The sequence below is a fragment of the Malania oleifera genome, chromosome 12 (genome assembly GCF_029873635.1).
Source record: "Malania oleifera isolate guangnan ecotype guangnan chromosome 12, ASM2987363v1, whole genome shotgun sequence".
Taxonomy (NCBI): Eukaryota; Viridiplantae; Streptophyta; class Magnoliopsida; order Santalales; family Ximeniaceae; genus Malania; species Malania oleifera.
Window position 1 is genome coordinate 73,751,809 of NC_080428.1, and position 13,783 is coordinate 73,765,591.

General features: G+C 37.4%; 1 protein-coding gene across 2 annotated transcripts; it reads right to left on the reverse strand.

Annotated features, from left to right (window-relative positions):
* Positions 1–1,462: 1,462 nt before the first annotated feature.
* On the reverse strand, positions 1,463–13,289 carry LOC131145235 (nucleolar GTP-binding protein 1-like). 2 transcript variants are annotated; one of them, XR_009134025.1, is made up of 3 exons: positions 13,120–13,273; positions 9,263–12,684; positions 1,463–1,740 (listed from the first exon to the last, which is right to left on the reverse strand). XR_009134025.1 is itself a non-coding variant. In XM_058094384.1 (3 exons), the coding sequence occupies exon 2, from the start codon at positions 12,661–12,663 to the stop codon at positions 10,639–10,641; it is 2,025 nt and encodes a 674-aa protein (XP_057950367.1). In that variant the 5' UTR covers positions 12,664–12,684; positions 13,120–13,289; the 3' UTR covers positions 1,463–1,740; positions 10,629–10,638. The 2 variants fall into 2 exon arrangements, 1 of the variants encoding a protein (XP_057950367.1); XM_058094384.1 differs by having other exon boundaries at positions 10,629–12,684; positions 13,120–13,289.
* Positions 13,290–13,783: the final 494 nt, after the last annotated feature.

Genomic DNA, 13,783 nt, shown 5'->3' on the forward strand with positions numbered 1-13,783 from the left:
ATCATCTTATAATTCCTTCCGAAATAGTGATTTTTTTATCCCATCCGCCCATGTAGTAGGCATAACCGAACCACGTAAATTTATGTCGCATTTCTATTTATTTTCCTGCATCTTTAATAATAGCTTGTGTATTATTCACGTTTTTTAATATAGAAATTGGTGAATACAATGAACAATACATAAGACATTATTACTTCAAAAATAATTACAAGATAAGAACACAAGACATGCATTTAGAAATTTCAAGATCAATGGTTGGGAGACGCGTGATATGATGACACAGGATTGTTCTCAATGGCTCCTAGTGAATTTTGAGATGTTGAAGGAGATTTAAAATGCAAATAAATTCAATATTAGATGTTGCGGATACTAGGCATTTGACCCAATTATGAGAGCAATTTATAATGCACGTAACTTGTAGATTTCAAATTTCTTTATTAAAAAAAATATATATTTTTAGTAAATTAAATTAATATTAAAGTGGAGTAAGCTTTTCCAAGCATAGATTTGGATTTGTGTAAATTTAGAAAAAATTTAATCTAATTTTGTACGATAGTTTGTGAAAATCTATACAAATCAAAATTCATACCCCAAAATTTATGCTACTAATCGCATAGTAAATGAATTACTAATAGATAAAATTAACATTAAATGAAATTTTGGAGTAGAAGTCATCACCATTTGATTTTATGCAGAGTGTATGGTTAGGTTTTTGATCAGTTTGTTTATATTTCTACGAAAGAAAATGTGTTAACAGAGAAATTCTGAGCTTTTCCAAAGTCATGAAGCTGCAATTTTTGATCCTAGGGGGATTATTCCACGGTTATAAAAGCATCCCCAGCCATGTATGAGCGTATGGAGTGCTTTTGAATGAAAATTCGATACTTTAACCTATCCCTCGTTTCTCTCCAATTGTTTTTTATCCCCCTCCTAAGTGGCGAATTTTGTTTCTTAAACTTACTTCTAAAGTGAACTATTTGGCTTTATAGAGATGAGCTTGGTAGCTTCTCTCTCCATGATGGATTCCATCCTGGGGTAAGCAAAGCTACCAATTTACCAGTCTCTGCATGTTGCTACTTCCTCATTTTCTTCTTTTTCTCATAGCATCTACTTCTCATTTCTAACAACACTATCATGTTGAGATGAAATCTAAGACCCATAAAACTTCTTATAAACACAAACAAAAAACAAAGAATATACGCGTCCCTAGCCACTCCCAAGTTTTGTTTCGCCAACACATTTTATACAGGCTGGTCCTCTCTGGATCGAAAGAAAAAGATGCCCAAGATACAATTTCTATTTAGCAACTTTTTTTTGTTGGATACCCTTCAGTCTTCAGCGACACTGCAATCCTGCAAATTGCTTCTATTGATTTACAAGGTCAGAGTTCCCTTGTTTGTTACTCTTAACAACTCAAAACAGATAAGCTCTTACCAACAAAAGCAGAGGAACCTGAACAATATGGTAAATTTTCCAATATTTTTGCCAAAGAATAGTACCAAAATTAACACAACAAAAATTCAAAACATTTGATAAGAAACATTCATGTCTACTTTGATATGAAAACCCACCAAAGTAATAAAATAAAACAGAAAAAAAGCCAAGCCAAGAAGGTTCCACCAAGCCTATGCTATGAAGAAGACTATATTTCCAAAAAACAAAACTCACTTCACAACATAATGAGGGTGTTGCATTCCACAGCTCAATATACTTTCTCCTGAAGGCCAAAATTGATGTCCACTGCAAAAAATAGACCATAGTGATATTAGTTAAAACATTAACCAAATTCATACCTTCAAAAAATAATAATAATAAAACACATGCAAGCGCTAAAAACTACTGATGGCATGTCCCATTGGAATGTCACATCTAATTTTCCATATGTAAGAAGCTCAAGCTAAGCTTTCCCAATATTTTGCCATGCGTCCAATTTGCTTTACCCTGTGCTCATTCTGAGTGCTGCCCCACATCTGCAATTTCTACAATTTGCAGGAAGCTCAAAAAAATAAAAATAAAAAGTAAAACCATGTTGCATGGATCTGAATGTTACAAATTACTATTTCAAGTACAGAAAAACAAGAATTCAAGCAGGAAGCCTCAAGTCCCACTAGGTGGAGTCTGCTACATGAATCCTTTTTCTCCAATTCACACAATCGAAGGCATTTTCCTCGGCCAGCTTAAAAGCTATTAAATCCTTCCTTACTATCTCATTCCATGTTATTTTAGATCTACCCTTACTCCTAATACCAGTAGTAATGACTAGCTCACTCCTCCCCATTGATGCATCATTTGGTAGGGATGTAAATGGATCCAGGTCAGTGGAGATGCGGCATATCTGGGAGTGGCTAAACTGATCTGGGGAGTTGTCGACAATATTACAATCCAAGGCAGATTTGGGGCAGTAAACAGGAATGGTTTTTTCCTGCTCCAAATCCACCCTGCCCTGATTACCGTGACATTTATAACCTCCCCGCCCCAAATATATATATATATATATATATATATATATATGTATGCATAATTACCTTAAAGCAAAGTCAATAATAATACAAACAAAAAAAGGGAGAAGCAAAAAATGAAATAAGGCATTGGGGGGTAAAACTGGTATTCTAAATGAAAGGATATACATCCTTTATGCTTTAGGAATTTGAAATAAATCATAGAACTAAAATCAGAATATCTGCTTTAGAGACTGGAGTGGCCGAGTGGGACTTGGGAGTGCCGATTAGGGTTAGGCGACTACTACTTTGGATGAGGGAGGAGGACTAGAAAAACATAATTAGGATTTAATGTGCCAAAAGCTTTCAGATTTCTGTATTGAATGAAGCAAAAATGCACATATGTGACACCCCAAACTTCAGTAGGTGCTTATAATCTAACCCTCAAAGTAAGTTGTCATATTGTCTTAAAGAGTAGACGATAAAAGGAACTGGAAGCCCAAGGATAACACACACAGAAACAAGAACACATTAGCGCATGGAGAGTTAGAAGTGCTTTACCCTTTTTAATTGGACAAAAATACCCTTCTTCATTTCCTCAAATTTCACTCTCCTCTCCCAGACTCCCACACAGGCATGTAATACAATCCACTATTCTGATCTCTTTTTCTCTCTTTCGGTCCCAAGATAGAGTCCCAATCTCCTCTCCCTTTCAAATGCATACTCCCTCACCTCTCTCCCTCACACCTCTTATGGAATTTCAGTTCAACAAGAACTCTCGCCAAAATGGAGTCCCAAATTAAAGGACATTGACAATCTGAAATACTGAGTTTCTTAAATTCCAATGTTCCCTCTCCCTTGAAACTACAAGGCCTGCTCTCTCTCTCCAATCCCCCTCGTTCTTGATTTGGAACTTGCTCTCATAAATTTTTTGTGGACATAACTAGGCAAATAATACACCCACAAAGTACACAATAAATTTATGCAAGCAAGTTTTAAGAAATTGTGTAGCCGACCCCACCTAGTAGAACTTGAGGCTTGGTTCGTTGTTACTGCTGTTGTTAAGTCCTAGAAATTGAAACAAATATGAATATCTTCCTCTTCAGAAGATAGGAAGCAGGTCTCCAAGAAATTGACAAGAAAACACGAGAGCGAACTGTAGCAATTAGCATGAGAACAAATTAAGGAAGATCATAGTAGTCAAAAGCATGCCTGAGGCGCACCTAGGCGCGAGGCACAATGAGGCGAGGCAACCTTTAAGAGGTGCAGGCAGGCGCACTGATGCACCATGCGCTGTGAGTCTCGCCTTGAGATTTTTGAGGCTGCTAATAAAGAAAATGTAGCCAGAACGAGCCCTAGCCCTCTTACAGTGATCAAGCCTTCGACTCGAACCAGCACGAAACCAGCCGGAACCCTTCTTCGACCCTTCGAAGCAGCATGACACCAACAGGAGCCCTTCATGAGTTCGTCTTCAAGCCTTTGAACCAGCAGGAGCTTCGTGAGTTCGTCTTCGAGGTTCAAGCTTTCATGAGTCGTCAGTTCATCTGCTTCGAAGTTCAAACCAGTAAGTCGTCTTCTTCTTCATCATCTTCTTCTTCTTATTCTTCTTCTTTTTCAACTCTTCTTCTTCTTCAGTTCTTCTGCTTCTTCTTCTTCTTCTTCAGTTCTTCTGCTGCCTGCTGCTTGCTGCTGCTTCTTATAATATTATATGTACTTAATTATGTAGTTTAATGCATGTTTATAACTGCTATAAAACATTTGTTTACTGAATTTAGCTGCTTCTTTTATTGTGTTCTTTTCTTTTGATGATGAACTATGTTGATGCTTTTGGGCCTTCGGCCTAGCAATTTCATTAAATTTCCAATTTTGATATTAAATGTTTTGGCATTTTAAATTATAATATTAATATTAATGTGTTCATATATCAATTACCCACCAAATAGGCATTGTACATAATTTTAATAATTGTGCGCCTCACGCCGCCTCGCACCTCGGCTCCAAGTACCCTTTGCGCCTTTGAGAGTTTGATTACTATGGGGAAGATTGCAATAGGATGCAGTAAGCGATTATACAAGGCATAAGCAACCTCAGACAATTTATGTCCCAACATTTTAGCTTGTTGAAAATCCATTTGCCTTTCAGTAAGAAGTCATGCAATCATAAACAACCTTTCAGTAAGAAGTCAAAAGTAATAGCACCAAATCTATGAGAACAGAACAGAAATTTTATACCAATCATATGCATTTAATGTGAACTTAATTATAGGGCAGCAGCAAATAGAAAGGTGACACTATCACATGATTGAAGATATCTTTTTGTTGCTGTTTTTATACTATCAGTTTTCCATCCTCATTGCATTCAGCATGGTTTTAGAATATGGTGACGATCAGAACAATGGAAAGTTGGTAATGGTTGCAGCAATGTAACATTTGCAGCCATTGCAGATGTTAGGCAAAGGGTAACAGACACAATGTCTCTGAATTCATTTTTTGCATCAGCAAACTTATTAAAAATATATAAATTCACATGATTTTTTTAAATTATTTTTTATTTTTTATTTTTTTTATAAAAAAACCAAAATCCTACATGCCAATGTTGTAAATGATTTAAAGCAAATCTTAATCAGTCTAAATGAAAAAAATGCAAAGGTTTGACATTACTTTGGTTTCTTTAGTTGCTATTGGTGAGGAGGACGCATTTGCTACTTTTTGCCACTTATTGATTATAAGTGATATTTAAACTAAGAAATTATAAATATAAAAAACATAAAAAATAAAATGTTCAAATTTCTAACAAGAACATAAATGCATAGCAATAAATAACATTTTTGTTCCCAAATCAGGTATAAGAAAAATAAAATTCATAAAATTGAAGGAACTTACAATAAGGCAATATGTACGTTATGTTAATCAGAAAAAAAAAGTGAAGTTCATTGAATGCCAGTTATTAAAGAAATAAATATTAAATATCAAAGTAAATAAATCTAAACATGAATTTTCTTTTTTAAAAAATTCTTAATTAAATTAAAACCACTTAAATTTGAGCTTCCAAGCTTTATTATAGGAAAGTGAGTAAATGCAGAAAAAATGACTCAAAATTCTATTTTAATCATTCACAAACAGCCAGTAATGATCCATAACAGCCTTTACCAGACCTCCAAATATTGCCCTATAATGATCTCCAAAGCCACCAATACTACATATCAATTTCTAAAACTATGGTTGAGCTAAATAAAACTAAGAGCTTTTTCAGGCAGCATCTAAATAATATTGAAGAGTTTGTAAATGGATTTCAAAATTTCAATCTCTGCTGCATAAAAACTTCTCATTCCAACAAATTAGAGAGTACTTGAGGAAACATGAGGCAAGCTCTTGCTATTCAACAAAACATTAGTAGTTAGTACCACTACTACTTAGCACAAGCACCTTCTTCCTTTGCATAGCAATGATGCATTAAAGTGGGAAAAGAAATGGTTAGGCTTTCACAATAATGGACATTTAAATTGATTATCATTTCTAGCATTGATACCGAGGAAAGCACCTTAACAGAAGACGAGGGAATCAAAACGAGCATCGATAAGTTATATAAAGTCCTCTACCCGGAATCCAAAGACTGGCCACTTGTGGTGGATGGTATCAACTTTAGATTTTTCAGCTCTTCCATCACGGAGTGGCTAGAGAGACTATTTGAATAAGCAGAAATCCTTCAAGCTATTAGAGATTGCAGTGGGGATGAAGTGCCTGTCCTGGATGGTTTCCCTTTGTCTTTATTTCAGTCAAACTGGGCAGTTATAAAGCAAGACATCATCAACACATTTGAGGAATTCTTTAGATCAGACAGATCTGTGAGCAGCATTGATCACTTTTAAACCTTGATTCCAAAGAAAATGGGGGCTGTCAACATAACGGATTTGCTTCTAATCAGCTTGGTGGGAAGCATTTATAAGATCCTTGCCGAGGTTCTCGCTACGAGGATCAAAAGCCATTCTGGAAGCCATTTGGTGGTTCCAGCATGCCATTGTGGCTGGAAGACAGATCATGAATGCTGTCCTTATTGCTAATAAGTTGTGGATTCTTATAAAAAAAGACTGAAAAACCGGTGTGTTGTACAACCTTGAAATGGAGAAATCCTTTCCCCATGTCAACTGGAGTTTTCTCCTTTACATTTGAAGGAAAATAGGCTTTGGGGAGCATTGGTGCAGTTGGATAGCTCAAGCTTCTCAGTACTCATAAATGGCTGTCCCTCTGATTTCTTTCACTCCTCTAGAGGTTAGAGACGAGGGGATCCTTTGTCTCCCTTCTTGCTCATCATGGCGATGGAGGCATTGAGCTTCATGCTGAAAAAAGCTACCAAAGGAGGGCTTAATACTGGTCTCAGAGTGGGCAAGAATGGAAGGTCCATGGAAGTGTCACATCTTTTGTTCGCAGATGGTACCACTATTTCCTGTAAAGGTTATCCCTGTCATATTTTCAACTTACGATGCATTTTGGCAGGGCTTGAGTCCGTCTTGAGCTTGAAAGCAAATCATGGAAAAAGTAACCTTATTCCCATCAGTAATAGCACAAAAGGGCATTTCCTTGTGGCCCTCGAGGATGCAAGATGAGGTCTTTCCCCACAACTATCTTGGCCTTCCTCTTGGGGCCAAATTCAAAGGATCAAGGAGTGGGACCTCCATCATCAGAAAGTTCAAAAAAAAATTTGGCAGGATGGAAAAGTAAGTTCTTGTCTAAAGGTGTCAAATTCACACTTATCAAAGTACCTTGACAAACCTTCCCATCTATTTCATCTCTCTCTTTCCTCTTCCAGCTTCAGTTGCCAAGAAACTTCAAGGAATTCAGAGGCAGATCTTATGGAGGAGTATGGGGGCAAATTCAAATTCCACTTCGCCAAATGGGGCAGGGTCAAACAATGTATTCGCTTGGGAGGCTTGTCACTTCACATTTTCAGCAAAGAACTAACGGAGAAATGGTTGTGGTAATTCATGGAAGGGAAAGAAAGACCATTTTTGGAGGGGAATCATTGCTCCCAAATATGGGTTTGAGCATAATGAATGGATTACTCAGGTTGGCAGAGAACCATATGGTATAGGGTGTGGAAATTTATCAGGAAAGGCTAGGATGAATTCTTCCCTTTTATCAGATTTCAAGTGGGGAATGGGGACAACATTTACTTTTGGCATGACCAAGAGGCCCTACATGTTTAGCCATCTACAACTTGGCTTGTGCAGGGGATCTTCTGGAACATTCCCTTTTCCAAAACATGGCAAATTGGGAACTCCACCATCTCAATAATTTCATAGACATCTCTATAACTTCCAAGACCAAAACATTCCAAATCAACCAAAGTGGAACATAGATAAAAACAGGGTCTCCATAATCAGATTCTTCTACAGGAGACTCTAACCAATAAAAACAAAGCACAACAATTCCCCTTGGACTCACATTTGGAAGACAGCTACCCCCACAAAGATAGCTTTTCTTGCTTGGGAGGCAAAACATTGAAAGATCTTAACCTTGGACAATCTGCAGAAAAGGGGGTTGATTGTCACCAACAGGTGCTCCCTATGCTGGCTGATGCAAAATCAATTGAGCATATCCTCCTTCATTGCCCCCTGGACCAAGAACCTTTGGATAATGGCTCTTACCTTGATCAGACAAAGGTGGGTTACTAAGGAGAAGAGAAAGGCTTTCTCTCTCATCCCTCTTGCAAGTTTCCAGTGTGCTTGGAAAGAAAGAAAGTTTAAGAAACAGGAGAGTATCCAAAAACTCTCTTATGCCACTTCAAACTAGCAAAGGGCAGTGAATGGTCATGATGTAATTTTAGATTTCTGCATCATTCTGCAGGGGGGATGACTGTGTACTCTGGGTTGGCATCCCCTTGATGCCCTTTTAATAAATTCGTTTACTGATATAAAAAAACAATAAAGAACATTTATCTTGAAAGGCTTCAATGAGAGTAATAGTTAAGCAATTTTGTAAATGAGGGGTAAATTTCAATCCTATGGCTAATTTCTGTAACACGACCTTGCACTTAAGTTACAATCTCTAACAAACCATACAATGGTTAGACACTTCAGCTCCAGCATATATCACCAAATAATATTGTTTCACCTTTAGGCATATCAATTTCATATTCATTATGCCTTTAAATTGAGAATAGTAAAATGGCATGTATACATAGAGCCCAATGCAAAGCCTGTCATGTATCAGAGCTAATACTTCTATCACAGATCAACCAAGAATGTCAAGTTGGCTATCTGATTGATTGACAAGGTTACATGATGGATAGATTTCCATCGTGTTATGCGAAAGACCAGTTTATCATGGTCAAAAAGTTCATGCATTCGACAAACAGATGGATGGATTTTCTTATGATTTAAGTTTATAAGGGTACTTTGATTCTAATTTTGTTCGTCTCTCAGTCTGAGTTCCTCCGTGGCGGAGATGAGGCACAACCATTTGAGCTTTTTGTTGATCTCTCCTATGCAATAACACTAATGATAAACATAAATCATAAATTTTTCAGTTCAAATTCAACTGATGAGGTTTGTACAGCAACAGTGAGAAAGGGTAGAACCTAAGAAATTGCAATTTAAATGTTCATTGCTTCGGAAATAGTTCAATAGGTAATCTGCAGCTCACAGAGAAACAGTGGGAGGATGATACAAGAGATTTCTAAAGGTGTCAGACTTAGGTTCTTCATTCACCATCCAAATCCCGTACTAGCAGGGTTCAGGCTTGTCATATCCCCCCTCCCCTAAAAAAAAAAAGGTCCTACGAGCAGGCAAGAAAACTGTTCAAAACGAGAAATAGCAGGGAATTTACTAGGATGTGGGCGATGGTGGTATTTGATGGATGGTTGCTTCACTGAAACTTGCTGCTCTGAGCTGTTCTTTTCTCTTTTATTTGTTTTAAGCATCATTGTCCTTGATTGTTCTGATTCTCTGCCGTGTTATGATGTTACCTCGTTTAGAGCTCTGCTCCCTTCTGTTTAATAAATTCACTCTCATACAAATAAATCATATCAACACATATAAACCACAAGTCATAGTTCTGATTCCTATTTCTAAAAGGTAGTACTTAAAATCCCACACACAACAATTTTGAACAGCGCATTATCCGCAGTGTAAAAGTTTAATCAGATTGATTTTTTAAACCATATTTCCATAATATTTTAAGCTTTGAGATAAAACTTTTTCTAAGCAATAAAAAAATGTCTCCAGTTGTTATAATGGTAGAAAAATAAATTAAATATATCGTAATATGAAGAATGATGAAATTATTTTGGAGCCTGGATTCTATGGCCCACTTCATCAGTTGTATAATTTTTACAGTCCCTTTTAACAGATGGAATGACCAACAATTGTACATTTATGATTTACTGAATTATACTCTTTCTCAAAATAAATAGGGACATGAACAGGTTGAGTTCCCATATAGAAGGAAAAAATTCTAGGACTTAAATGTTAAATTGGTAAACCATCGCAAATATTTTTTTTTCCCATTTTTAGTGCAATATATAACCTCATATGCAACACATGACCCCCCACTAGTAGTATGTGTGTGTTTATGAAAAGTCAAAACCAATCAAAGCAAGCAGACAAGCCCTAAAAATATCCAGATCAGAAAATGATATTTACTAAAAACAAAGAAATGAAAATTGGACGATCACATCTATTCGTAAGATGCACATGCATGCACCTCGCTCATGATAAATTGTTCTTTGAATATTTCCTTTGGGTAAGATTCGAAGACTAATATCCATTACCCCAGCCAACACTTTATCACCTAAGTCAGCATTAGAGGTGACAACATGAAAGGTTTTTCTACATTCAACTCAATTTAAGACTAGCTGTTTTTTTTATGCCTAAAAAAAGTGATATGCACATAGAAAGCAATAGAAAGAAAACAATCAATCCCAAGAACAACATGGAAAGACAATTCAAAGGTAAAATGGCCTTTGTACAAATAATCAGAGTGTACTAATCCCACCCCAATATAAACCTACCCCAGCTCACCAAAATACAGAATAAGGAAAAAAAAATACATCCACGGACAAATAAGTAAATGTATATGTTAGCATATATTTAAGCAACATAAAAATTCTCTTCAAATGCGCTTAACCAAAAAGGTCAGAGAAAGAAGTTCAAGAAAAGATAAAGAATGATGAAATGGTAAAGCAGTCAGATACCTTGAACATATCATCTTCTACTGGTTTTTCCAATGGAACGCTTCCCAGAAAACAAGTGCTTTGGTTTCAGATTTGGAATAACCCTATCTGCCTCCCCGCGACGTGCATTCTTGTTTCTCTTCTTAACAGATTTCTTGGCAATTTTCAGAGCTTTTGATTTTTGAGCAGAGTCCTTAAAGCCCTCCCCAGGGGCAACTTCATTGGGTGGTCGTGATCTCGACCTGGACACTGATCTAGACCTCACACGCAACTTTTTGTTTGGCTGATCAATATCCACGTCCATAGCATGACCATTTTCATGGTTAAGAGACCTCTCCCTCTTACGGCCCCTACTAGAGACAGACCTGCTGCGGGCTCGATTAATTGCCAAGGTAGGATCCAGCCCCAAAGCTGATAGTTGCCTCCCCATTCTTTCCGTTGAGAGCTCCCCATCCTTGTTAAATTTTCTTGGTACAATTGGCCGACTCTCAGCGGTGCTTTTCTTAATCCTGTGTTGCTGAATGAGCAAGCTTTTCTTTTTCCTAATCTCAGCCAATGCTTCCTTCTCTTCTGGGGTTAATTCTTGACCATCCATCTCAAAATCATCATATGCCTCCTCCTCTTGTCTAAGTCCATCTTCACGTTCCAATTCTTCAAGCCTTAGCAATACATCAGGATCAACAAAGTCATACACGTTATGTCCATCAAGTATTTCAGGCATTATGTCCTCTTTCCATTCATTATCAGCTAAGATATAATGCTTCTTCAAACTAGCAGAGTACACACCAGCACCGCCATTATCATTCTCCAAGTCCCTTTCAAGCCTCCTTTTCTCCTTCTCTGCAGCTTGCTTAGCTTTAGCTTCCAAAACTGCCTGGGGTATGCAGGGTGGCCTTTCCTTTTGATCACGTGGCTTAGGCACTGCAATATGAAAACGATTCAAGCAGTCATTTATCTTCTTAGACTTCATCTTAAGCTCCACCCTTTGGTTCAGTAACCTCTCACAAGCTGAATTCTTGACTGCAATGACCCCGTCCTCAGTCAAAGTGCTCATGGTCAAGAGCACCCCCTCATCGCTTGCAAGCTCACCTCCTTGACCTATAACAGTCTTCATAGCTTCAGATTTCATCTCCATGACCAATTTCATGTCATCCTCAGGGATTCCATCCAATGGCTGCAAGTCAGTCTTATTGCACACTATAATCAGTGGCTTGTTCATAAAAAGAGACTTGATACTGTGGAAAAGAGCAGCCTGTTGAGCAATGCTATATCCACATGATCCTGAGATGTCCATGAAGAATAACACTGCAGCTCGTAGGTGTGCCAGAGCCGTAATACTGCACATCTCGATAATGTTACGATCTTCAAATGGCCGGTCCAAAATCCCTGGTGTATCAATCACTTGGTACCTTAGGTACTTGTAGTCAGTATGACCAACAAAGAGTGATTTAGTCGTAAAAGCATAGGGCTGAACATCCACATCAGCCCTTGTGATCTTGTTAATGAATGAGCTCTTTCCGACATTGGGGTACCCACATATTAAAATTGTTCGTGTATTTGGGTCAATTGAAGGTAGCCGAGCCATGTGCTGTCTGATCTGTTCTAGATAAGCCAAACTAGGACCAATACGCTTTATTAGAGTACACATACGGCCAAGAGCAGCAACCTTCAAACACTTGCAGCGATAAAGTGAGTCACCATACTTCAACAATTTCACATAGTCCTTAGCAATTTTACCAATAAGGTTCCTAGCAGTATTGATTTGACCAAGAGCAAGCTTGTAGTGGTCTTTGTTGTAGAGGACATGAAGCAGGTCTCCGTAGAATGGATGGATATCATCTAGCCGGGGGAACTCCTCAATGATGGTAGAAAGCTTTTCATGAAAATTTTGTTGGGTATACTTCACTTTCCGCATGTAGAACTGACGGAGGCGGGAAATGGCATAGCCCTTGTGAACTACGGTAGGTGTTTGACGTTGTGTGCGAGATAAGATGATATCGATGAACTCCTTCCCATTGGGAACTATAGTAATCTTCTTGAAATTGTATTGCACCATATTTATGATTTATATTTTACCCTACGAGTTGAACGAGAAGCAAATCAAAAGAATTGATAGATGATAAATAATTGATATATATCAAAGTCTAAAATTTGACAAATGCGATCACATTCATATCGATATAAGCATAATCCGCAACAGAACTTTACATCACATAATCTTTTTTATTTTTTGGCTAGGTATACATCACACAATCAAGTTCATATCAAAGTAAGGAAAATTGTGGTCACAATAAGAGATACTGAAACATTGTCTTTCAAACGAAAATGGTTTTGTAAAAACATTATAGGGCCAATAACAACTGCCACTACGAGAGGAGGAGAACGTTGCACGGTTTTGCAGGTGAGAAGGAGAGAGACATTCGGAGGGTTGAACTGCCCAAATAAGAGAGAGAGAGAGAGAGAGAGAGAGAGAGAGAGAGAGAGAGAGAGAGAGAGAGAGAGAGAGATGTACCTCGAACCAATACCGGAGGAGGGAAGGACGATCGTCGGCAGCGGAAGAGCAGAGGTGGGGCGCTCAGCAGTCGCAGCAGAGGAGGTTATCCAAGGCGGCTGAATGGTGTTTAGCTGAAACACAAGGGAAAATTGCGGAGCTCTAGGGTTTAAGGCTTTCCCTTGGGTTTTAGTTCAGATGTGTGTAGCCCCACTGTATTTATGTAGACCAACTACTCAAAAACAGCCACGTTTTCTAATTTTTAATAATAAAAATAAAATAAAATAATGTCTCGGTGATCCATCGTTCGTTCATTAGAAATTGAATTGAAATCAATAATAAGAAAAATAAAATAATGAACTTAGATAAAAACTATAAAATGGTTTCTCAAAATTTTAGCATAATTGAGATTGTGCCACCTTTGTATTTTCAATTTTTTTTGAATAACTATACTTCCGTGAGTTTGAGAACACGAATTTTGAATCTTAAATTTAAATTTGAGTGAATTTGAACAAATTTTAATATAAATTTATATTATATCTTATATTACATTGTTGGATCATTCTACCCCTACTACCACCTAAACTTAACTATCTCATTCTTCCTCCTCAATTTGTTATTTGGCATGCATTGTGAGTGCTCAAACTTATTGAAAAAAAAATTGCAATGTTGCATTTATAGAGAA